This window comes from Bos indicus, chromosome 11, assembly GCF_029378745.1.
Source record: "Bos indicus isolate NIAB-ARS_2022 breed Sahiwal x Tharparkar chromosome 11, NIAB-ARS_B.indTharparkar_mat_pri_1.0, whole genome shotgun sequence".
Lineage (NCBI taxonomy): Eukaryota > Metazoa > Chordata > Mammalia > Artiodactyla > Bovidae > Bos > Bos indicus.
Genome location: NC_091770.1, coordinates 4,801,256 through 4,826,408, shown reverse-complemented (window position 1 = coordinate 4,826,408; position 25,153 = coordinate 4,801,256). Strand labels below are relative to the sequence as shown.

At 41.6% G+C, this 25,153-nt stretch overlaps 1 protein-coding gene across 8 annotated transcripts in view; it reads left to right on the top strand.

Annotated features, from left to right (window-relative positions):
- AFF3 (ALF transcription elongation factor 3) overlaps positions 1-25,153 on the top strand; it is a 632,364-nt gene that overhangs the window by 399,732 nt on the left and 207,479 nt on the right. For all 8 annotated transcript variants that reach the window (XM_070798074.1, XM_070798072.1, XM_019969793.2 and 5 more), the window contains 2 exons: positions 10,662-10,742; positions 24,372-24,408. In XM_070798074.1, coding sequence (XP_070654175.1) covers positions 10,662-10,742; positions 24,372-24,408 — 118 coding nt within the window. The remainder of the gene's footprint in view (positions 1-10,661; positions 10,743-24,371; positions 24,409-25,153) is intronic.

Genomic DNA, 25,153 nt, shown 5'->3' with positions numbered 1-25,153 from the left:
ACAAGGAGTCCAGAGTTTCCAAGGACAGCTGAAATCAGAGAGGTGAGGGGTCCGGGCCTCCAGCAAACGGGACTGATTTCCTTACAGTGAATAACACTCTTTTTACATTGTGAAGGCAATAAGGAAAGGCCATACACCACGTGGGCTTAGCTTTGTGAGAACTGGAAGTCATATGGTCGATTTATAGGAGTGAGTGTGTGGCTCAGGTCTTAAGGCACCCTTGGAATTCCCAGTTGGGAAGGTTTGCTTCTGATGTCAGCGCCCAATGCCTGCCTTCCTGCCGAAAGCCCGTGGGATTATATTGTCCTCTTATGCACATGTTCTCCAGTCTGTGAAACGTGAATTAAAAGCTGCTTCTCGAATTGATTCCATTAATCTTTACCTACATGGTGTACCCTCTGTTGTATCCACTGGTGATTAACTTCATTGAGACAGAGGACAGTGACAAGTTTAGAAGCTCTGGCCTTGCAGTGAATTAGATTAGTCAGTGTTCCAGTCAGAGCGGCTCCCACCCACCCCTGGTCGGGGAGGGGGTGTGAGATCAGATAATACACATACAGCAACTGGGAATCCCCTTCTCAGGCCAGTTTTAGTTTATATTGGACATATGCCTGGGTTTTCAGTTTAAAAGAACAAGATTTCATTATGATTTTGGTAACCCTATTTTTACAGATTTCCATTGGTTATTTGCATATTTTTAATTTTAGCAGCCTGAGTGGTACTAAGAAAAATAGGTTTTTACAGACTCACAGATCTAGAGTACAGACTTGTGGTTGCCAGGGGGAAAGAAGGGTAGAGGAGGGGTGGATTGGGAGTTTGGGATTAGCAGATGCAAACTACTATACATAAATATATAAAAAATATACATATATATAATAGATAAACAACAAGTTCCCACTGTATAGCACAGGAAACTAAATCCAATATCCTGTGATAAACCCTAATGGAAAAGAATATGAAAAAGAATGCATATGTGTGTGTGTGTGTGTGTGTGTGTGTGTGTGTGTATAACTGAATCACTTTGCTGTACAGCAGAAATTAGCATTGTAAATCAACTATACTTCAATAAAATACATTTTTAAAAACAGAAAAATAGGTGTAAAAAATCTTAATAAGAAAAGTATTTTTATTTTTCAGCAGCTACTGCTTTTCCAAAAGCTTTCCATCAATTGCTATGAACGCACTGTACTTCCTATTATTTTTCAAACTGTAGGTCCCTCAACTGTAGTAACAGAATGAAGATTTTTTGGCTTTTTTGTAGATCTGTCCAGTTGTTGTTGTGTCAGTCACTCAGTCATGTCTGACTGTTTGCAGTCCCATGCACTGTAGCCCGCCAGGCTCCTCTCTCCATGGAATTCTTCAGATAGGCAGGAATACTGGAGTGGGTAGCCATTCCCTTCTCCAGGGGTTCTTTCCAACCCAGGGATCAAACCCCAGTCTCCTGCATTGTAAGCAGATTCTTTACTGCCTGAGCCACCAGGGAAGCCCAAATTAGTGATTTTGACAGTGACCTCCTTGTTCTAAGCTCAAGCCTGCCCAGGCTTCAAGTCTCACCTGGAGTCTGTGTTTACAGTCCAGGGTTGTCAACTACAAAGTTCTTTCTAGTTCTGTCCAGGAAGGAGCACGGTTTCCCCACTTCATCTAACTCCAGGTCTCGTGCTCTGTCTGCCACGTCCAGGCCAGCTATAATGGCTCCATTTCACCAGATACGGTGCTCCTGCTGGCTTCCAGCATAAAAAGCATATGCAAGTGTAATCAAAATTACCAGGTTCCATTGTTGGCGGCACTCAACTGGTAAGAGTGTAATAACATGAATAATATGTGTGAAAGGACCGCAATGCTGAGTGATGATTCTGATATGGAAACTGAAAATAAAATCATGCTCTGATCTGCAACAGCCCCTGCCACAGATAAAAATCGACTTTGGCATTTTGCATTTGAAGGATTAACCCAGTGTTTTATTTTGTAAAGAGTCAATTGCTGAGCACTAAGCATTCTAGAGTTCACTGTGGTCATTGGCCAGGCCTGTGGAGGTGGACCCTCTGTAGGAAGCAAACATGGAGACATTGCTGAGAGAGAGAAAGAAGTAATTTAATTTAATGTAATTTAATCTCTCTTATCCCTGTATGGATGTGAGAGTTGGACCATAAAGAAGACTGAGCACCAAAGAAATGATGCTTTTGAACTATGGTGCTAGAGAAGACTTTTGAGGTCCCCATCCACTGGATCATGGAAAAAGCAAGAGAGTTCCAGAAAAACATCTATTTCTGCTTTATTGACTATGCCAAAGCCTTTGACTGTATGGATCACAATAAAAATGTGGAAAATTCTGAAAGAGATGGGAATACCAGACCACCTGACCACCTCTTGAGAAATCTGTATGCAGGTCAGGAAGCAACAGTTAGAACTGGACATAGAACAACAGACTGGTTCCAAATAGGAAAAGGAGTACATCAAAGCTGTATATTGTCACCCTGCTTATTTAACTTATATGCAGAGTACATCATGAGAAACGCTGGACTGGAAGAAACACAAGCTGGAATCAAGATTGCCGGGAGAAATCTCAATAACCTCAGATATGCAGATGACACCACCCTTATGGCAGAAAGTGAAGAGGAACTAAAAAGCCTCTTGATGAAGGTGAAAGTGGAGAGTAAAAAAGTTGGCTTAAAGCTCAGCATTCAGAAAACGAAGATCATGGCATCCGGTCCCATCACTTCATGGGAAATAGATGGGGAAATAGTGGAAACAGTGTCAGACTTTATTTTGGGGGCTCCAAAATCACTGCAGATGGTGACTGCAGCCATGAAATTAAAAGATGCTTACTCCTTGGAAGGAAACTTATGACCAACCTAGATAGCATATTCAAAAGCAGAGACATTACTTTGCCAACAAAGGTGCGTCTAGTCAAGGCTATGGTTTTTCCTGTGGTCATGTATGGATGTGAGAGTTAGACTGTGAAGAAGGCTGAGTGCCGAAGAATTGATGCTTTTGAAGTGTGGTGTTGGAGAAGACTCTTGAGAGTCCCTTGGACTGCAAGGAGATCCAACCAGTCCATTCTGAAGGAGATCAGCCCTGGGATTTCTTTGGAAGGACTGATGCTAAAGCTGAAACTCCAGAACTTTGGCCACCTCATACGAAGAGTTGACTCATTGGAAAAGACTCTGATGCTGGGAGGGATTCAGGGCAGGAGGAGAAGGGGACAACAGAGGATGAGATGGCTGGATGGTATCACTGACTTGATGGACATGAGTCTGAGTGAACTCCGGGAGTTGGTGATGGACAGGGAGGCCTGGCGTGCTGCGATTCATGGGGTCACAAATAGTCGGACACGACTGAGTGACCGAACCGAACTGAACTGAACAGCAAGGAGATCCAACTAGTCAATCCTAAAGGAAATCAACCCTGAATATTCACTGGAAGAACTGATGCTGAAGCTGAAACTCCAGTTCTTTGGCCACCTGATGTGAAGAGCCGACTCATTGGAAAAGACCCTGGTGCTAGGAAAGATTGAAATCAGGAGGAGAAAGGGTTGACAGAAGATGAGATGGTTTGATGGCATCTTAAACTCAATAGACATGAATTTGAGCAAACTCCAGGAGATGGTAAAGGATGGGGAATCCTGGCATGCTGCAGTCCTTGGGGTCACAAAGAGTCGGACATGACTTAGCAATTGAACAGCAATCCTGGCAGCAGTCATATGTGTTTGGTAGGACAAGTATAATTTATTGTTGTTATTTTACAGGCAAAAAAGAATCTCAGAGAGGTTAAATGGATTCCTATTATTTTACCCATTGTGTTTGCATTGAAGGAGTTACCAGACATGATCCCTTCCCTCCAAGAGGTTATCATCTGGCAGGGAATAAAAGGTTTACAATCTGATAGTGATAACCCATAAAAGGAAAACTCACAGCCCCAAGTAGCCTGTAAACCATAAAGAAGTGACACAAATCATGGGTGAGAGAGAAGGGGCTGGGCAGCCCTTGCTGAGGACAGCACTGGTCAGTGACCTGATTCAAAGAGGTAGGGGTGAGAAAGAGGGAAGAAGTTAAGTGAGGTTGGAATAACATGGAATGAAAATCGAAAGAACTCAGAACAAGAAAAGCTCGGACAGGACAGGAAGGAAGTCCATCAGCCTTAGAGGGGGACAATGTAGGAAGGAAACAGTAACTCAGCAGTGTGCCTCGATAGCATCCTCTGGTGGGGCATCCTGAGTGTGTGGCGCAAGGTCACCGAAGCCGCGTGGCATGGTCAGTTTCAGATAAAACACCTCTGTGGCTGTGGCCAAGGTAGATAGCACAGGGAAGCAGTAACCAGGGGCAGAGACCAGGGAAAGTAGGTTTTCTATCCGATGCATCTAGTAGGAATAAGATACAGTTTACATTTTTTCTAGTTTCATCTTTTTGCAAGCTCAGTACACTTTGCAGATCTTTCCTAACTGCATGTTTTCAACTCTACGATTATTAGACCTCAGCGTAACATGCAAACTTTTGTTTCTTCTCTCTTTTGATAATAAAGAGCTGTGCTACTTATTGAATGGATGCTTTAAGTCTCCCACCATTTGTCCTGAGATGGGCTGATACAGGTGATATCAGTGCCAGTGGAAGCTACGTGACGGTGGGTGGGCAGGGGTGCAAAATGAGTGTATGAGCGTCTTCTCACGTTGATGCTGCAGAGTCCTGGGACCCATGGTCAGTCTTGCTGTCTAATAGGCAGGAACATGGAAACTGGCCTATGTAACCCCTGGCTTCTGAAGATTGGTATGTGGAGGAGAGAGAAAAGGCTGCACAGTTCATGAAAGACAACCTTCTATACTCCTATTATTTAACCTTATCTGTTCATTTATTTAGGACAGAATTGAGTATATTTGCTATATAGAGACTTGGCATTTAAAGTCTGTCTAGGAAACAAGAAAATACTCTGATATATATCCCTGGCATAACTAGACATCTTTCCTTGGGAGATGGGACTGGTGAGACTGTTAACACAGATACGTTGATTCTTTTTTTATATATATACTTAAAATTTCTTTTGCTTTTCTGTTTCCAACTTACTTCTTATATAATAGGCTCTAGGTTCATCCACCTCACTAGAAGTGATTCAAATTCGTTCTTTTTATGGCTGAGTAATATTCCACTGTGTATATATACCATATCTTCTTTATCCATTCATCTGTTGATGAACATTCAGGTTGCTTCCGCATCCTGGCTATTGTAAACAGTGCTGCAGTGAACATTGGGATATTAACACATGTCTATGGAATCTAGAAAAATGGTGTTGATGAACCTATCTGCAAGGAAGGAATGGAGATACAGACATAGAGAAGGGACTTGTGGACACTGTAGGGGAAGGAGAGAACAGGACGAATGGAGAAAGGAGCATCAACATATATACACTCACGTGTGTTAGATATGAATAAATAGCTGATGAGAAGTCACTATATCACACATGGAGTCCAGTCTGGCACTCTGTGATGACTCCCCGATCACTCTGGGATAGGGGAGAGGTGGGGAGGAGGGTACAAGAGGGAGGGGATGTATGTATAATTATGGCTGATTTGCATTGTTGTACAGCGGAAACAAACCCACATTGTAAACATTAAAAAATAAAGCAAAAAAAGTAAAGCAGATTGCCTTCAAAAAAATTTTTTTGACATATATTTGATTTACAATGTTGTGTTTCAGGTGTACCACAAAGTGATTCAGTTATATATACACACATATACAATAATTTCTCAGACTCTTTTCCATGCTAGATTATTACATTGAGTATAGCTCCCTGTGCTATACAGCAGTTCTCTACTGTTTATCCATTTTATTTATAGTAGTGAATATCTGCTAATCTCAGACTCCTAATTTATCCCTCCCCCTCACCTTTCCCCTTTGGTAACCACAAGTTTGCTTTCTATGTCTGTGAGACTACTTCTGTTTTGTAAATAAATTCATTTGTATAATTTTTTTTAGATTCTTAATCCCATCAGTTGGCTAAGAAGCATAGGCTCTTAACTGAGGACCTCCCAGCTGCTGGGGAACAGGGTATGATGTCATTTCTGAGTGACAAGAAAATCAGAAAGGAAAGAAGGTAGACAGATGCAAGCCGTAGCAGAAAAGTTTATCAGAAAGTACCTACCTAGAGTGTGGAGTAATTGGCTTCAAGCTTTGTATTTCTCTTCCTGTCTTATCTGTGGCCCAGGAAGTGGGTAAAGAACAGCTGAGTGGGGCTGAGGATGGGAAGAAGAGCAAAGCAGTGATGAGGGGTGGTTGAGGTTAGGAGGTCTGAGCAGGGCAGGGGTGAGGACTGCTGGATGTAATAGCGTGGGGTCCATGGTCTGGCAACGGGACACAGCATCCTTTCCTTGTAGAGAAAATAATCTGAGACAAACTAAGTGAAGGGTTAGCAGTTATGAAAAAATTTACCTCTGCTTACATCTAAATCACTCCCAGAAATAAGGTACCAATGAAACACTTTTTTAAAGTCACATCTTTCTCACTGGCTGTTACTACTATGTCAGAGATCTATTCTGATGAGAAAGCTTAAGGAGTTTTTCTCCAGTATAAAGTACAAATCATACTCAGGAATCATAATAATCTCTTTAAATAACTTTCTGTTTTAGTACTATGTAGTTTCTGTTAATCATTGCTAACTTAATTACAGATTACATTTGCACAATACTTCATTCTTTTATAAAAACACTTTCCCAGATACTCTGTCATCTCAGATTTCTGACATCTAAAACAGAGAGAGATTCTACCTCTCATTTTAGAGAGAATTCTGAAACTCAGCTTGGTACTAATCGGCGTCAGATCTGCTTTTGATTGAATGATTAAACATTAGGGAACCATGCTCATATATGTGTATATACACACATACATATAGAGTTAGGGATTATATATATACACATATTATATGTATAAAATCTCATTTAATCCTCATGATTAAGCCATGAGATAGTTAACATCTCTATTCCCTCTGTTTCAAATATACCACAAGCTGAGATCTGATTGCTTCCAAAGCTGATGGTTTGAAATGACTACAACTGGCTGAAGATGTGACTTACCTAAGCTTACTGAACTAGTAAGTGACAGAAGAGGAAATAAAAACAGTCTGTTTGCACTTAACTTTCACATGAAACCCTAATGGAGAACTTTAATATAATGAATCAGTCTTAGAAAGTCATTGCACATTAATTAAAAACAAGTATATTTAAATGTTTGGGGAAATTCTAATAAACTGTTTTGGACTTCCCTTTTGGCTCAGATGGTAAAGAATCTGCCTGCAATGCAGGAGACCTGGGTTCAATCCCTGGGTTGGAAAGATACCCTGGAGAAGGGAATGGCAACCCAGTCCAGTATTCTTGCCTGGAGAGTCCCATGGACAGAGGAGCCTAGCAGGCTACAGTCCATGGGGTGGCAAAGAGCTGGATGGACTTACTGTCTTTACTATTCCTTCGTAAATTTAGTGGTACTCATTAGATGGAAAAATCCCATGGAAATATTTAGCTATAATTAATGTTAGCAAGCAATTTTGCATTGACACATAGGTGCTCATTTCAATTCAACAAGGTAATTTTGAGCAAGGTGCTTTATTTAAACTACACAAAGATGAGTAGACAGTATCCCTATTGAAAGAAATGTTCAGTCCTTTAGGGTTCTGTTCTTGAAAGACATTAGGTTTCCTAAGCATGGTTTTTATTCTACATTGGGAGAAGGATATCAGAAGAGGGGAAATGGTTGAATGCAGACTGAGGGGTTTACTCACAAAACTACAACATGAAAAGGAACAAACAGTTACTATGAAAAAGAGAGAGGGGAAAAGTGCCTTGGAGGAGGATGAGAAGGGCGCTGTCTTATCATATTGGAATAGAAGGGGAGTCAGCAAAGGCCTCAAGACAGAGGTGATGTTTAAGACGAGCCTTCATGAATGGCTAGAAATCCAAAAAGCATGTGGCACCAGGGCATTCACACACGAAGAGAATGCTGTAAGTCAAAGCAGAGACAGCAGTTCATCCTATCTGTAGCGTGCATGGTTTAACAAAAAGGCACAGGGCTGAAAATCGGAATCTTTTTGTAGAAGGTTTGAACACTAGGATGGTGTCTCAGTAAATGCAGTAGAGTGAAAACCAAATACTGGATTTGTACCAAGGGGATAGATGCGCACTTCAGCGGTGGCATTTTTGAACTTGGGCAAAGCAATGAATCTTTTTGAACTTTGACTTCCTCACCTGTAACATGGAGATGCTAATAATTACATGAAGGGTTGAGTGTAAACTTGAATGGAACCAGAACTCTGAAAAGCGTAAAGCACAGCCAGTGGCACCATCAACACCTTTATTACTGTGTGTATGTGTTCAGTCTCTTACTTGTGTTCAACTCTGCAACTCTACAGACTGCAGCCCGCCAGCTTCCTCTGTCCATGGGATTCCCTAGGTCAGAATACTGGAATGGGGTGCCATTTCCTCCTCCAGGGGATCCTCCCAATCCAGGGGTTGAACCTGAGTCACTTGTGTCTCCTGCATTGGCAGGTGGGTTCTTTACCCAAGGTTCCACCTGGGAAGCCCTTATGGCTGTGTACGTGATGCTATATGAAGATTGTGGAGACCGGGGAGCTTTTCCTTTGGGTCTTCACTTTAGGAAAAATAATTCAGCAGAGATGTGTGGGAAGGATTAATAATAAAAGTAGAAAGAGAACCATCAGAAAGCATTAACATCCTTCAGGTTAAAAATAATGAAGGTGTGATTAGAATGGTAGTTCAGGTAAGTGGGAAGGTAGAGATGTTGCAAGGATATGTTGCAAGAATACTAATTAAGAAATGCACTGAGCTGACTCTGTCCTTGGACACAAATTCAGCAGTGTTGCTTTGCAGCCTCTTTAAAAGAGATAAAATGGTTTGATACATGATAGAACAGGCAGGTGCTTGGGGAGCAGAGGAGAGACGGTAATAAGGGGACATTGGATCTTCCTTTGCTTTTCATTCAGGAGACCTTGGTAACAGCAGGATAGAGAAGGGACACCTTAAGTGCATGAGGTTGGTCCCCCTCCATGGCACATGTGTCACGGTGGGTGAGAGGTGACATAGACTCAGTAAGCCCTTCCAGGGTGGACTTCCAGAAAATGTGTTCACCTAAGCAGAGAATTTCTTGCTTTTCTCAAAATCAGTTCAGTTCAGTCTCTCAGTTGTATCTGACTCTGCGACTCCATGGACTGCAGCACACCAGGCTTCTCTGTTCATCACCAACTCCTGGAGCTTACTCATACTCATATCTATCGAGTCAGTGATGCCATCCAACCATCTCATCCTCTGTCATCCCCTTCTCCTCCCACCTTCAATCTTTCCCAGCATCAGGGTCTTTTCAATGAGTCAGTTCTTCCCATCAGGTGTCCACAGCATCGGAGTTTCCACTTCAGCATCAGTCCTTCCAGTGAATATTCAGGACCGATTTCCTTTAGGATGTACTGGTTGGATCTCCTTGCAGTCCAAGGGACTCTCAAGAGTCTTATCCAACACCACAGCTCAAAAGCATCAATTCTTCGGCACTCAACTTTCTTTATGGTCCAACTCTCACATCCGTACATGACTACTGGAAAAACCATAGCTTTCACTAGATGGACCTTTGTTGGCAAAGTAATATCTCTGCTTTTTAATATGCTGTCTAGGTTGGTCATAGCTTTTCTTCCAATGAGCAAGTGTCTTTTAATTTCATGGCTGCAGTCACCATCTGAAGTGATTTTGGAGCCCAAACAAAGTCTCTCAGTATTTCCATTGTTTCCCCATCTATTTGCCATGGAGTGATGGGACCGGCTGCCATGATCTTAGTTTTCTGAATGTTGAGTTTATTTCTCAAAATAAATCACCTCTTGCCTCAGTGCTTGTCACTTAAGTGGAAGGAATCAAGGAATCAAGAAATCAGTTCAGAACTGATTTGTAAATTCCAAGTCAGTTTCTTGGTAATCAGAAATGGATTCAATTTAATTCTACAATCATTTAGTGAATGGGAATATTTTCCAGGAGATGGAACTGGAGAAAAATACCAGATATAAATGAAACAAACATTGTCCCCCTGCCACCTTGCACTCTCTCTCTCTCACAGTTTAGTGAGAGTGTATGTCAAAAAGCAGATGAAGTATTATTACATGTTGAGCTAAAGTTGTGTTCTTTATTTGTTTTTTCACTTCTCCATGAATGACATTTCTATGAAGACCAAAATGATGTTTGGGACTTACTGGAAACTTACACTGCTCCTAATAAAATAAATAGCCCCTCTAAATAATGATCCCTGTGTTTTGTGCATTCCTTCAGAAACACCCTGTGAACTTTGCTGGAAGCAGCCGCTTTTGTATGGTATTTTCCATGGAACTTTTACCACTGGGTCTTCCCTTTACTTTGGAGCTTAAATGAAATGAAAATAGGATAGCCTAGTAGATCTTTCTAAGGTAGAAACATTGATGGAGATAGCCATGGAACCAGGAATTGGTAGATGAGGAAAAGAAGTCATAAAAGTGGGTTTCAGATCTTTTTTTAAAAAGTTCCTTTCATTTATTATGTATTTCTGTTCATTCCTTATCTCTTCCATGCCTTACTAAGACCAGCTTGTGAAACTGTTTTATGTGCTACTTCAAATGCTCTCTGTTTGACAGCGTTGTTTTTTTCTCCCTCCCTTTAGGAGATGACCTGGCCTCCAGCACTTGCTGCTATTCAACCACCTGGCAAAGTGGAACCAAGCAAATTTCCATTTCCAAATAAGGTGAGATCCTGCATCACTCAGGATGAGCATACTTTCCTCACACAGGATTTCCAGTGGACAAGGGTTTTCCCTTATTGTCTCTCCCTGTGTAAATATTCCTGGCAGGGGCACATGGATCTGATTTTCAACAATTTGCAAGTGTAGGTCTGTTCATCCAAGGGATAATGTCAAGCTTACAGTCCTATTATACTTACCTCCACTTTCCTACTTCCTATAAAACATGATGAATATTGTAATTATTATTTTATCTAGAAACATTTGTGAAGTTGAAATGCATCTTATAATCATATTATGCATTCAGTGTGATTGTATGCCTTGTTTTTCTTTCTGAAAAGCTGTTATTAAATGAATGATGTATCTTAAAATCAGTGTCTTAGAATTAAGGACATGAAGTATATAATTTCTTAGTTATCTTTTATAAAGCTGAAAATATTTTCTAGGACTTAATAAAAAAGATTTTCTGAGAACTAACAGACACAAAATATCTGTCACAAAATGTATTTCAATCATACATGAGTGTAGTAAGTTTTGTTTTTTTTAATCATACAACCAACACTTAATTATATACTCATTATAAAGATGTAATTATACAAATAGAAGAAGCAAAATACGAAGTTTATCACACTCTTATCCAGATTTTATTTCCCTACCAAGATTACCATCAAGAGTTTGGTGTACACCATTTCAGTTCTTTTTCTCGTGCGTTATATACGCATTTGTGCATATGCGGTTTTGTTTTTTTTAAGTCCTAAATGGTATAGTACTAAAAGTACTTTTTCTAAGAATTGATTTTTTTCCAGATACACACAATGCACAAATGTCATCGCTAAATGTTAAATCACAACTTTCTAAAGTAAATTATCGAAATAATTGTTCATTACAATTATCACAATGGTAAACTCTGTCCTAAAAGTTGATTTTTGTTTCTCTTAATAAGGTATATTTAGAAGTCTTTCCAAGTGAATACATAGAGATTTTTTTTATTTTTCTTAACAGTAGCAGTAAGTGGGCAGTATTTCAAGCAAACATTTTTATAACTATTTTTTAGCATTATGCCTTCACAATGACTTGTCAGTTTCCTAATTCATCAAGGTTTGTTGCGTCTCCAATCTTCTGCTTGTTAAGATGTGCTGATTGTGTTGCTGGGGTGTATTTTCTGTCGGGTCTCCAGTCCAGGCTGGACCCAGAGTCTCTGACTGTCACTCTTTATACTTACCTTTGGTCCTTCATCTTCCCTCCTCTCTCCTGGTTCTGTCTCCTGGTTCTCTCTCCTGGTGCTCTTGTCTTGGTCTCTTATTTTAAATACCCTGTATGCTCAGCTGGCTAACATCTAAATCTGTATCTCTATCCCCTTCTCCATCCCCCAAGCTCCATACTTGTGTTTCTGTTTTCTTATTCAACATCCCCACTTGGGGATCTAACAAACATCTCAAGCCTGACGTATCAAAAACGGACCCTTTAATCTTCCCACTAACCTTCTATCCTGTGTTTTCCAATAAGCGGTTTCCTCATTTTTGAAGTTAGCACAGGCCAAAGTCTTGGAGCCATCTCTATTTCTTTTCTAAAGTACCTATAAAAGCTATGGTTTTCCCAGTAGTCATGTACAGATGTGGGAGTTGGACCATAAAGAAGGCTGAGTGCTAAAGAATTAATGCTTTCAAATTGTGGTGTTGGAAAAGACTTGAGAGTCCCTTGGACTGCAAGGAGATCAAACCAGTTAATCCTAAAGGAAATCAACCCTGAATATTCATTGGAAGGACTGATGCTGAAACTGAAACTGCAGTACTTTGGCCACCTGATGCAAAGAACTGACTCATTGGAAAAGACCCTGATGCTGGGAAAGATTGAAGGCGGGAGGAGAAGGGGACGACAGAGGGTGAGATGGTTGGAGGGCATCACCGAGTCGATGGACATGAGTTTGAGCAAACTCAGGGAGATAGTGAAGGACAGACGAGCCTGGCGTACTGCAGTCCGTGGGGTCACAGAGAGTAGAACACGACTTAGCGACGGAACAACAACAGCAATAATGAAGTACACATACCAGGTGGCTTAAAATAGAAAAAGGGTATTTTTCTCACAGTTCTGGAGGCTAGAAGTCTGAAATCAAAGTGTCAGCAGGTTCCTGCTCCCGCTGAAGGCCTGAGGGAGGAATCCTTCCTTGCCTCTTCCAGCTTCCGGTGACTGCTGACGGCAGGTCACATCCCTTGGCTTGTAGGTACATCACTCTGGTGTCTGCCTCTACACTTATGGGGCCATTTCCCCAAGTCTCCCTCCTCTTCCAAGGATGGCAGTCACTAGATTTAGGGCCCACCCTCAGCAACCATCTGAACTTGAGTTTACCTGCAGAGACTCTATATCCACATAAGGTCAAATTCACAGGTTGTGAGCAGACACGAGCTTCTAGGGGACACTCTTCAACACCATCCTTGATTCTTTTCTCTCCCTCATGACATGCATCCAACCCATCATTAAATCCTATCTACCCTACCTTCAACATATGTCTAGAATCTAAATGTTTCTCAGATGGTGATTGCAGCCATGATATTAAAAGATGTTCACTCCTTGGAGGGAAAGTTATGACCAACCTAGATAGCATATTCAAAAGCAGAGACATTACTTTGCCAACAAAGGTCCGTCTAGTCAAGGCTATGGTTTTTCCAGTAGTCATGTATCGCTGTGAGAGTTGGACTGTGAAGAAAGCTGAGTGCCAAAGAATTGATGCTTTTTAACTGTGGTGTTGGAGAAGACTCTTGAGAGTCCCTTGGACTGCAAGGAGATCCAACCAGTCCATTCTGAAGGAGATCAGCCGTGGGTGTTCTTTGGAAGGACTGATGCTAAAGCTGAAACTCCAGTACTTTGGCCACCTCATGCGAAGAGTTGACTCATTGGAAAAGACTCTGATGCTGGGAGGGATTGGGGGCAGGAGGAGAAGGGGACAACAGAGGATGAGATGGCTGGATGGCATCACCGACTCAATGGACGTGAGTCTGAGTGAACTCCGGGAGTTGGTGATGGACAGGGAGGCCTGGCGTGCTGCGATTCATGGGGTCTCAAAGAGCCGGACATGACTGAGCAACTGAACTGAACTGAACTGAAATGTTTCTCCCCACCATTGCATCATAGAGGGCACAGAACTTGAAGTTTAAATAGGAAAAAAATCCTGTCTTCTCTAGGATTACTATAGAATTTGTGGAGAGCTATTTCAGCTCTAGATCTTTCGGTTTTTCTCAAGAAAGAATAGGTGACTTTACAAAGTATGGGAACATTGGACTTCCCTGGTGGTCCAGTGGTTAAGAATCCACCTGCCAACACAGGGAACACACATCGCAGGTCGGGAAAGATGCCACATGCTGCAGAGCAGCTAAGCCCGTGGGCCAAAGCTCCCTTGCCCATGTGCTACAACTGCAGGAGCCCGCACGCCCTAGAGTCCATGCTCCGCAGCAAGAGAAGCCACGGCAGTAAGCCTGCTCACCGCAACTGGAGAGGAGCCCCTATTGCTGCAACTAGAGAAAGGCCGCGTGCAGCGATAGAGACCCAGCTCAGCCCCCAAAATTAAATAAATAAGTAACGTGTAGGAACATTGCATGATTTTAATAATGCCTTTCTTTCAAACATTTCACAATAAGTATTGGTGATTTATCTTGTTCCAATGAAATAAGACTGCATTAGTGTCATTTCTACTATAACAGATCACCATAAACTTAGTGACTTAAGACAACGCAAATTTATTATCTTACAACACTGGAAGTCAGAGTCTGAAATCAGTGTCACAGAGCTGAAATCCAGGTGTTGGCAGAGCTTTGTTTCTTCCGAATGTTTTAAGGGAGAATTTGCTGTCTTGTCTTTCACGGCTCCAAGAGGCTGCCCCTGTTACTTAGCTCATGGCTCTCGTCATTCTGACTTCTAACCTCCTTGTCACATCTTCCCTGACTCTCCTCCCACCTCCCTTCCCTTTGTGAAGATGCTGGGCCCTCCTGGATAGTAGGATGATCTCCCGTCTCAAAATAGTTAATCACTTCTGCAAAGTCCCTTTTGCCATGAGAAGTAGCATATTCACAGGGCCTGGGAATTAAGATGCAAATATCTTTGGAGGAGCCCTTGTCCTGCTTACTGCAAAGACCTCACTAATTCTCTTTTAACCTGTATCTCCACTAATTAGTATTCTGACAGCTGGAGGCTTGCAGTTCATTAATTAGATTATTAATGTTTGGGATTATCACGATCGCTAGTGTGTAGGACCTAGAATTGTTTATGGAACTTGCAGGGCAAAATCTCCAAAATGACTAATAAATAATGAAATTAAGTCCTTATTGAGATTAAAGGAGCAATTTGACCTCAAAGGAAAGTCGATTTAAATGTGCTTTCTGAGTTACCAGTAGCACTAAATTAATTAGCTACATACTTCCGAGAATTTCCCCAATTTGTCTGGATATTGAAGGACATAACATATAATAAAGTCAATTGATACTGAACTTGGATGTTTTTTCTATTCTCTGAAGATTTAACTTCGAGTCACAATTCCCTAGACAAACACTACCAGACGTGTCTGCCTTATTCTTCAAATCTCAAAAGTAATTGAATTTGGTAAAGAATGCATGCCATTAGCAGGTATTTCAAAGCTTTGTCCTTTTCCCTTGATTTCCAGAGCAGTCTCATAAGTTTTGAAACACAAATAGGGAACTAAAATTGTAGAACTTGTTTCATCCCCAGAAGGCATCTGTGCAAATCTAATGGCATTTCGCAAACATTTCACGTGGCAATGAATGCCGAAACTGATGGGATCAGATCTGGTTTGAAACTGTTTTTGCTGATCAGTTTCTAAAGCATTAGGCAGAAGAGTTCTAGCATGATTAGAGAAATGAGAGCCCTATTGCCTTACGCTCTATACAGTACAAGGAGAATGAAAGCCAGCAAGCGTGAAGGAAAGCACTTTGAAGCTGAAAAGTTTATGATCTATGTCTCTCTTTGGGTTCCTGGCATGCTTTAGAAATGACCACAAAATGTTTGGGCTAAAATTTCACTTTTACTTCATTGCCTCAAAGTAAACATTTAAATTGATTTTAATTTGCATTATTTTACTGACTCTGAGCTTCATAGGAAAGAAAGTGATTGGTGGGGAAGAAGGAAAGCCAAACCACAGCAAGTGTTCTTTTTCCTATAGTAACTAGCTTTATGTGGGGGTCTGAAAAGCAAAGAAGCTGTGTTTCCATTTCTTGTCTTTTATAATTCCTATGATGGGTTGACAGACAAGCAAGAGGACGTATGAGTACAGCAGGCTTCAGATGGTTCCAAAGAGCCAATTTTTAAAAAATTGGAGTATAATCGCTTCTCAATGTTGTGTTGGTTTCTGCTGTTATTCCCACTACTGAGCATGTACTCTGAGAAAACCATAATTCAAAATGAACCCCGCTGTTCATTGCAGCACTAATGACAACAGCCAGAACACAGAAACAACCTTAATGGCTAACAAAAGATGGACGGATAAAGAAGCTGTGGTACATATATACAATGGAATACATATTTAGCCATAAAAGAATGAAATTGAATCATTTGTAGAGATGTGGGTGGACTTAGAGACCATCATACAGAGTAAAGTAAGTCAGAAAAGAAAAAAAAAAAACTAGTATAATATGAAACCTAGAAAAATGGTACAGAGAAACCTATTTTCAGGGCAGGAATAGAGACAAAAACCACTTTCCAGTAGTGGCTTCACCAGGTAAGGACTCCCTCCCATCAGCAACAGCTTAAGAGCCACTGTATTTTATTGGTCTAAGGTGCATATTTTTTTCACATTTTAAGATCCTAGTTTCAGAATCTGTTTTACATTGATGGCGTTTTACAATTAATTGGCAGCAATTGTCTTCAATAGTAATGCATGAGGTAATGCAGCCTTGGTAATGCCAACAGTTTGGCATCTGGTCCCATCACTTCATGGGAAATAGATGGGGAAACAGTGAAAACAGTGTCAGACTTTATTTTGGGGGCTCCAAAATCACTGCAGATGGTGACTGCAGCCAGGAAATTAAAAGACGCTTACTCCTTGGAAGGAAAGTTATGACCAACCTAGATAGCATATTCAAAAGCAGAGACATTACTTTGCCAACAAAAGGTCCATCTAGTCAAGGCTATGGTTTTTCCTGTGGTCATGTATGGACGTGAGAGTTGGACTGTGAAGAAAGCTGAGCACCGAAGAATTGATGCTTTTGAAGTGTGGTGTTGGAGAAGACTCTTGAGAGTCCCTTGGACTGCAAGGAGATCCAACCAGTCCATTCTAAAGGAGATCAGTCCTGGGTGTTCATTGGAAGGACTGATGCTGAGGCTGAAACTCCAATACTTTGGCCACCTCATGCGAAGAATTGACTCATTGGAAAAGACCCTGATGCTGAGAGGGATTGGGGGCAGGAGGAAAAGGGGATGACAGAGAATGAGATGGCTGGATGGCATCACCGACTCGATGGACGTGAGTTTGAGTGAACTCCGGGAGTTGGTGATGGACAGGGAGGCCTGGCGTGCTGCGATTCATGGGGTCGCAAAGTCAGCCACGACTGAAGAACTGAACTGAACTACCTTTGATGAAATATAGTATTTATTATAAGGCTTCCTCGGATGGTTTTCTTAGCCACTAGTATGCTCAGTTATTTCTGTCTTCAGCAAAATGGTTTGTACAAACTTTACTTCCCAACTCATTACCGCCTTTAAAGAAGTTCTGGGATTTCTGTGTGCCCAACAATAGTTTAGGTGTTGGGAATTTGGGATTTAAAGTTAGAAAAGCCTAAGTTTCCAGCTGTAGATATTCTAAGTCACCAGAGGTGGGTCTCCCGTCTGTGCACGTGGCCGTCAGGGTGAGACATGCGTCATGAATGTCGGAAACTAAGAGCACTAGAGTAACCTCAGAAATGGCCTGCTGTAGGAACACAGGCAACTTTTCCTTACACTTTCCTATTGTCCTGAGTTTTCTTTAATGTCACTTTCATTGCTGTTCCGTCGCTCAGTCGTGTCCAACTCTTTGTGACCCCAAGACTGCAGCACACCAGGTCCTTCACCATCTCCTGGAAGTTGCTCAAACTCATGTCCATTGAGTTGGTGATGCCATCCCATCATCTCATCCTCTGTCACCCCCTTCTCCTCCTCTCAGTCTTTTACAATGAATCAGCTCTTTGCATCAGGTGGACAAAGTATTGGAGCTTCAGCTTCAGTCCTTCCAATGAATATGCAGGGTTGATTCCCTTTAGGAAACTGCTGTTGTTTAAATGGCAAGTGCTATTTAATAAGATGGAGCCATCCTTGAGTCAAGACAATAGTAACCTTCTTTTATTATATATTTATTATCTAACTGAATACCTTAAATATGTACAGTTTATGTTATATCATTTATACCTTGATAAAGGTTTATTTTTAAAACAGGAGTCATAGTCAAAAAGACAATTCTTATAATGGAAGTTTGACACTGTGCAGTGACAACATAAAGCAAATAAGTCCTTCTGAGATGCAGGAGTATTTCAAAGAACCGATACCCTTGAGCTTCTCTGTTCTGAGCCTTGAGGGGAGAATGAAGTTTCCAGGCAGAAAAACAAAGATGGCGGGACACGCACCCAAGGATGAGGACAGGCTCTAAAGGCTCAGAGCGCTCCCGCACAGCAGTCACGACATGCCTCTCCGCCCTGGGTCGTCAGAACTTGTGTACACATCATTTCCTCTGCTGACTCCCTGGGCTCCCAGGCGGGGAAGGCAGGGGCTTTGTACACTCACTTCTGTAACCCCTGAGGACCCGACGGGGAGCCTTGCAGGTCTGGTGGAATGCTCCCAGAGGAGGCTGAAATGACAGTGCTCAGACGGGGCCAGCTACTCTCCAGGCAGCTACCCAGGGATGGTGTTCACATACAGAGAAAAAGCCTTTGCGACAGAAGCTATAGCTATAAGAGCATCTGAGCGTCTGACTTGGGCAGCAGGAGACACGAAAATGGAAAGGACTTCAGTGTCTGGAGCTTGTTTCCCTCTGAGCCCAGCCAGGCTCTGGCTCAGTGAGGGATAAGGGATCTGCATAGTCTGTGCCCTCCTTCCCTGCCTCCGCCCGCCAGTCTTGCAGCCGGCTGGACAGGGCAGTACTGCTTCAAAAGGCAGCAACCATGGGCCCTGTCGTTGGCAGCAGAGAACTAATGAGAATGCATCCAGGGCCCTGCGACCTAAACTTGGGAGGAGCGTCATTACACCTTCCACCAGCAGACGAGCGATGCACGCTCCAGATCAGTAAGAAGGATACGGGGGCGTCATCTGTACCCAGAGTGGTCCAGTCTAGGCACACGGGCTCCGTTGGTGATCAGTGCACCATCCAGAGGATATCAGCTAGAGACGTGGATGACACATTAGGGGCAGTCTTTATTATGTCTCTCCAAAGTCTCTTTCCCTCCAGAGAGCAGACTTCAATGGTGATTTTTTTTTTTTAACTAATGACTTTAACCATTTTCTGCTTCTTTTCACTCTCCCATCCAAAACAGAAATTATCATCATTAATGACACAGATGTGTTCATTAAATTTTGAAATGTACTGCTTATGAAATGCATGGTCTTGCAGTGTGTAATTATCATTCAGGTTCTCTGGAAGCTCATTTTCAGGTCTCAAAGAGCCCGTGGTCAGTAGTCATCATCTGGGTTTCAGGATGTCTGCAGTGCATCAAGTTGTCAAATGATCTGTGTCCCAATAACAACAGCAAACAATGTCACAAAAACTTGTACTATCTTTTGTGTTTTTTTCCCCCAAGAATGGTCATAATGTTGAAAACTATCTCAGTTACCATTCTTCTTCATCTGACAGTAAATGAGTCTTCACCACTCTGGTACAAGACATCTCCAAAATACCAAAATCTGCAGATGGCTCAAGGGAGTCAACTACATGAGACTCAAAGTATTTTTCACGTAGAAGAGCTCACTCTAATTCATGTTCAGATGTAAACTCTACATTAGTTAGAAGGAATGAGAAATATCCCAGTCCCTTTGGGGAAGTTAACTATGGACGTCCTCTTTATAATAGCAACCATTCAAATTGGCCTAAATCATTTCTGAGGATTACATTTTAGCCCATCATCTCAGGAACCATATTTTATCTTTAATACACTGTTTCCAAAAGCTGAAGCTTGGGTTGAGAGTTGAGCTTGTTATTTTTCTTCAGATAAATAGCTCATTTCTACCACATTAACATTAAAGGCATCTGTGTATGACTTAGTCTGCTTAGTAGAGTAGACATCCAAATTTCTTACCCAACCCCTACCCACCAATCTGAGTAAAATTAAAATAATAAAGAATAAATAAAATAGTCACTGCTTTTTAAAATAATAAGAAAGCCATAAAATAGAAGTTGACTTCATTTCACTGGATTTTTGTCCCACACACTAAAATTGTAAATGAGTTTCACTGGACTTTATGGGTTTTTTTACATTCCTACCATCTCAATGCATTGTTTTATAACTCTCTTTTATAATTCATATTAAATAGGAATTTTGCAAGGAAGGTACTCAGTCTCTCAGTCGTGTCCAACTCTGCTACCCCGTGAACTGTAGCCCACCAGGCTCCTCTGTCCAAGGGATTTCCCAAGCAAGAGTACTGGAGTGGGTTGCCATTTCCTCCCCCAGGGAATCTTCCCAACCCACGGATTGAACCCGAGTTTCCTGCATTGGCAAGCAGATTCTTTACCACTGAGCCACCTGGGAAGCCCTTTGCAAGGAAAGAGGATGTGAATTCCCAAAACAGAATTTAGCATTTCACTTTAGCGGAAATAAAATCAGGTTCAATCACTATTTACTTGATCAGTAACTGAATTCAAATACTGCATAGTGCTGGCTTTCGGCCACTCCAGGTATGTGGAAAGCTATAATAATCTCCTGTCCACCGGCGTGAGCGTGACAGCGATTGTTCAGTGGAACGTCCCTGATGGGGTGGTTGCCAGCCTCGTCTACAGAACGGGGTGGTGAGAGTGAAGGGTTAGATTGAAAGTCAGTACTACAATAGGTCCCAAATATAAGAACTAGAACCATAAACTTCACAGAAGAAACAGAGATTAATATTTCCAACCTTGGATTCAACAGGGGAGTCTCAGATATGACCCCAAAAGAATGGGTAACAAAAGAAAAAATAGATAAATTGGACTTCATCAAAATTAAAACTTTTTGTGTGTTGAAGGACATTATCAACAGAGTGAAAAGACAACTGACGGAATAAGAAGAAATATTTGCATCAGATCAGATCAGTTCAGTTGCTCAGTCGTGTCCGACTCTTTGCGACCCCATGAATCCCAGCACGCCAGGCCTCCCTGTCCATCACCAACTCCCGGAGTTCACTCAGACTCACGTCCATCAAGTCAGTGATGCCATCCAGCCATCTCATCCTCTGTCGTCCCCTTCTCCTCCTGCCCCCAATCCCTCCCAGCATCAGGGTCTTTTCCAATGAAAAACTCCTCGCATGAGGTGGCCAAAGTACTGGAGTTTCAGCTTTAGCATCACTCCTTCCAAAGAACACCCAGGGCTGATCTCCTTCAGAATGGACTGGTTGGATCTCCTTGCAGTCCAAGGGACTCTCAAGAGTCTTCTCCAACACCACACTTCAAAAGCATCAATTCTTCGGCGCTCAGTCTTCTTCACAGTCCAACTCTCACATCCATACATGACCACAGGAAAAACCATAGCCTTGACTAGACGAACCTTTGTTGGCAAAGTAATGTCTCTGCTTTTGAATATGCTATCTAGGTTGGTCATAACTTTCCTTCCAAGGAGTAAGTGTCTTAGTTTCATGGCTGCAGTCACCATCTGCAGTGATTTTGGAACCCCAAAAAATAAAGTCTGACACTGTGTCCACTGTTTCCCCATCTATTTCCCATGAAGTGGTGGGACCGGATGCCATGATCTTCGTTTTCTGAATGTTGAGCTTTAAGCCCACTTTTTCACTCTCCACTTTCAGCATATCACTTTCCTAATAAAAGTCTGGTATCCAGAATGTACGAAATACTCTTTTAGCTCAACAACCAAAAGGCAAACAACCCAATTGAAAAACGGACAATGTAATATAAAAAAGAATATGTGTGTATGTGTGTGTGTGTGTGTAATTGAATCATTTTGCTGTGCACCAGAAACTAATACAATATTGTAAATCAACTATACTTCAATGAAAAAAATAAAGATAATTTTGATACTATTGAAAACAAGAAAATGGACAAAGTATCTGAATACACATTTCTCCAAAGAGGTATACAAATGGCCAAAAAACATATGAAAAGATGTTCAATATCATAGTCATTAGGGAAATGCAAGGCAAACCGCAATGAGAAACTACTACACACCCACTTAAATGCCTATAATAATCTTTTTTAATTAAAAGAAAATAGCAAGTTTTGGTGAGGATGTGGAGAAATTGAAACTCTCATACATTGCTGGTAGAAATTCAGAACATTTCAGCCACTGTGGAAAAGTCTGGTGGTTGCTCAGAAAGTTTAATGTAGAATTAGCATATGACCCTGATCTGCCTCTTGAGAAATTTGTATGCAGGTCAGGAAGCAGTAGTTCAAACTGGACATGGAACAACAGACTGGTTCCAAATAGGAAAAGGAATTCGTCAAGGCTGTATATTGTCACCCTGTTTATTTAACTTATATGCAGAGTACATCATGAGAAATGCTGGACTGGAAGAAACACAAGCTGGAATCAAGATTGCCGGGAGAAATATCGATAACCTCAGATATGCAGATGACACCACCCTTATGGCAGAAAGTGAAGAGGAACTGAAAAGCCTCTTGATGAAAGTGAAAGTGGAGAGTGAAAAAGTTGGCTTAAAGCTCAACATTCAGGAAACGAAGATCATGGCATCTGGTCCCATCACTTCATGGGAAATAGATGGGGAAACAGTGGAAACAGTGTCAGACTTTATTTTGGGGGGCTCCAAAATCACTGGAGATGGTGCCTGCAGCCATGAAATTAAAAGATGCTTACTCCTTGGAAGGAAAGTTATGACCAACCTAGATAGCATATTCAAAAGCAGAGACATTACTTTGCCAACAAAGGTTCGTCTAGTCAAGGCTATGGTTCTTCCTGTGGTCATGTATGGATGTGAGAGTTGGACTGTGAAGAAGACTGAGTGCCAAAGAATTGATGCTTTTGAAGTATGGTGTTGGAGAAGACTCTTGAGAGTCCCTTGGACTGCAAGGAGATCCAACCAGTCCATTCTGAAGGAGATCAGCCCTGGGATTTCTTTGGAAGGAATGATGCTAAAGCTGAAACTCCAGTACTTTGGCCACCTCATGCGAAGAGTTGATTCATTGGAAAAGACCCTGATGCTGGGAGGGATTGGGGGCAGGAGGAGAAGGGGACGACAGAGGATGAGATGGCTGGATGGCATCACTGACTCGATGGACGTGAGTCTGAGTAAACTCCGGGAGTTGGTGATGGACAGGGAGATCTGGCGTGCTGGGATTCATGGGGTCGCAAAGAGTCGGACACGACTGAGCGAATGATCTGATCTGATCTGATCTGCAACTCTACTCCTAGATGTACACTCAAAGAATTGAAAAAGGGTTCAACAAGCACATGCACATATATATTCATAGCAACACTACTCACAATAGTCAAAAGGTGGGAGCAGCCCACATGTCCATTAACAGATGAATGGATAAACAAATCGGTGTGTGTGTGTGTGTGTGTGTGTGTGTAGACATATATAATGGAGTATTATTCAGCCATAAAAAGGAACGAAACATTCACATATGCTATGATATGGGTGAACCTCTGAAACATTATGCTAAATGAAAGAAGCCAAACAAAAAACGTGACATGTTGTATCGTTATAGTAATATGAAATACCCAGAATAGAAGTCATAAAGACAGGATGCAGACTGGTGGTCACCAGGTACTAAGGAGAGGGACAATGGGGAAAGTGATGAGTGGGTAAGGAATTTGACTTTGCAATGGTAGAAATGGTTTGCAATTAGAGGTGGTGGTTTAGTACATGGTGACTGTATTAAATGCCACTGAACTGTTCAGTTTAAAGTGGTTCATTTTATGTTATAGGAATTTTATGTTACAGGGATTTCACTTCAGTGAACAAAACAAGAAGTCCACAATACAACAAAGAAGTGATTGTGAGCTGTATACCAGAACTGCTTAAGGAACACATAAATGTTTCTTGTTACGGTAGCTGGTAGAGATTATGATCAGTGATTAGGTTCTGAATGACCAATAATATATGTCATTTTGAAAATTAAATTAAAAAGGTTACTTTTCTAGACCTCTTATAGTTTGGGTATTTATGCTTGGATCTATGATTTAATTACAGTGATTTTAAGATTAATTCATATAAAGGTCAGGGTTATTTTTTTCCATTAGATATCCAGTCGTTCTGTTATTCCTCAAAAGCAGTGCTGTCCAACAGATATATAATATAAACACATATAATTTTTTATTTCATAGTAGCCACATTGAAACTGTAAGCATAAAGATGTGAAAATAATTTTATCATGTAATTTTTGTAATCTCATATAAACTAAATAGTATTGTTTCAATACATAATCAATATTAAAATGTTAGTGAAATGAAGAACAAAGTCTAACGAAAAAAATAAGAAAATTAATTGATAATTCTTGTTTCATTTTAGGACTCTCAGCTTGCCTCCTCTGGACACAATAATCCAAGTAAGAAATGCTTCTTTCTGTAGCTTCATATGTGGGGGTGGGAGTGGGTGAAGAGCGGGGGTGCATGCAATATACAGTAGGTTTAAAAGAACTTCACTAAGACAAAATCAAGTGGGGAATATGAGGGCCGTTTGTTAAAGTGCTGCCCACATGGATAAGGTACATCATGCCCTTGGATGTTCTATCTTTATTCAAGGGAAGTAGGGACAAAATAAGGACTTCCCTGGTGGCTCAGATGGTAAAGAAGCTGCCTGCAATACAAGAGACCCGGGTTTGATCCCTGGGTCAGGAAGATCCCTTGGAGAAGGGAATGGCAACCCACTCCAGTATTCTTGCCTGCAGAATTCCATGGATAGAGGAACCTGGTGGGCTACAGCCCATGAGGTTGCAAAGAGTCTGACACGACTGAGCAAGTAACACTTTTTACTTGGGGCCAAAATATAAAGTGGTGAATTTCAAAGTAGCCCTAGGAGGAAGGAATACCATCCTTTCTAACAGTTGGCCTCTGGTGTGTATGAGGGGAAAATATTTTTAAAGGCATCTAATGGGCAGGAGGAAAAGGGGACTGCAGAGGATGAGATGGCTGGATGGCATCACCGACTCGATGGACGTGAGTTTGAGTGAACTCCAGGAGTTGGTGATGGACAGGGAAGCCTGGCGTGCTGTGATTCATGGGGTCGCAAAGAGTTGGACACGACTGAGCGACTGAACTGAACTGAACTGAATGAGAAGGAAATGGCAACCC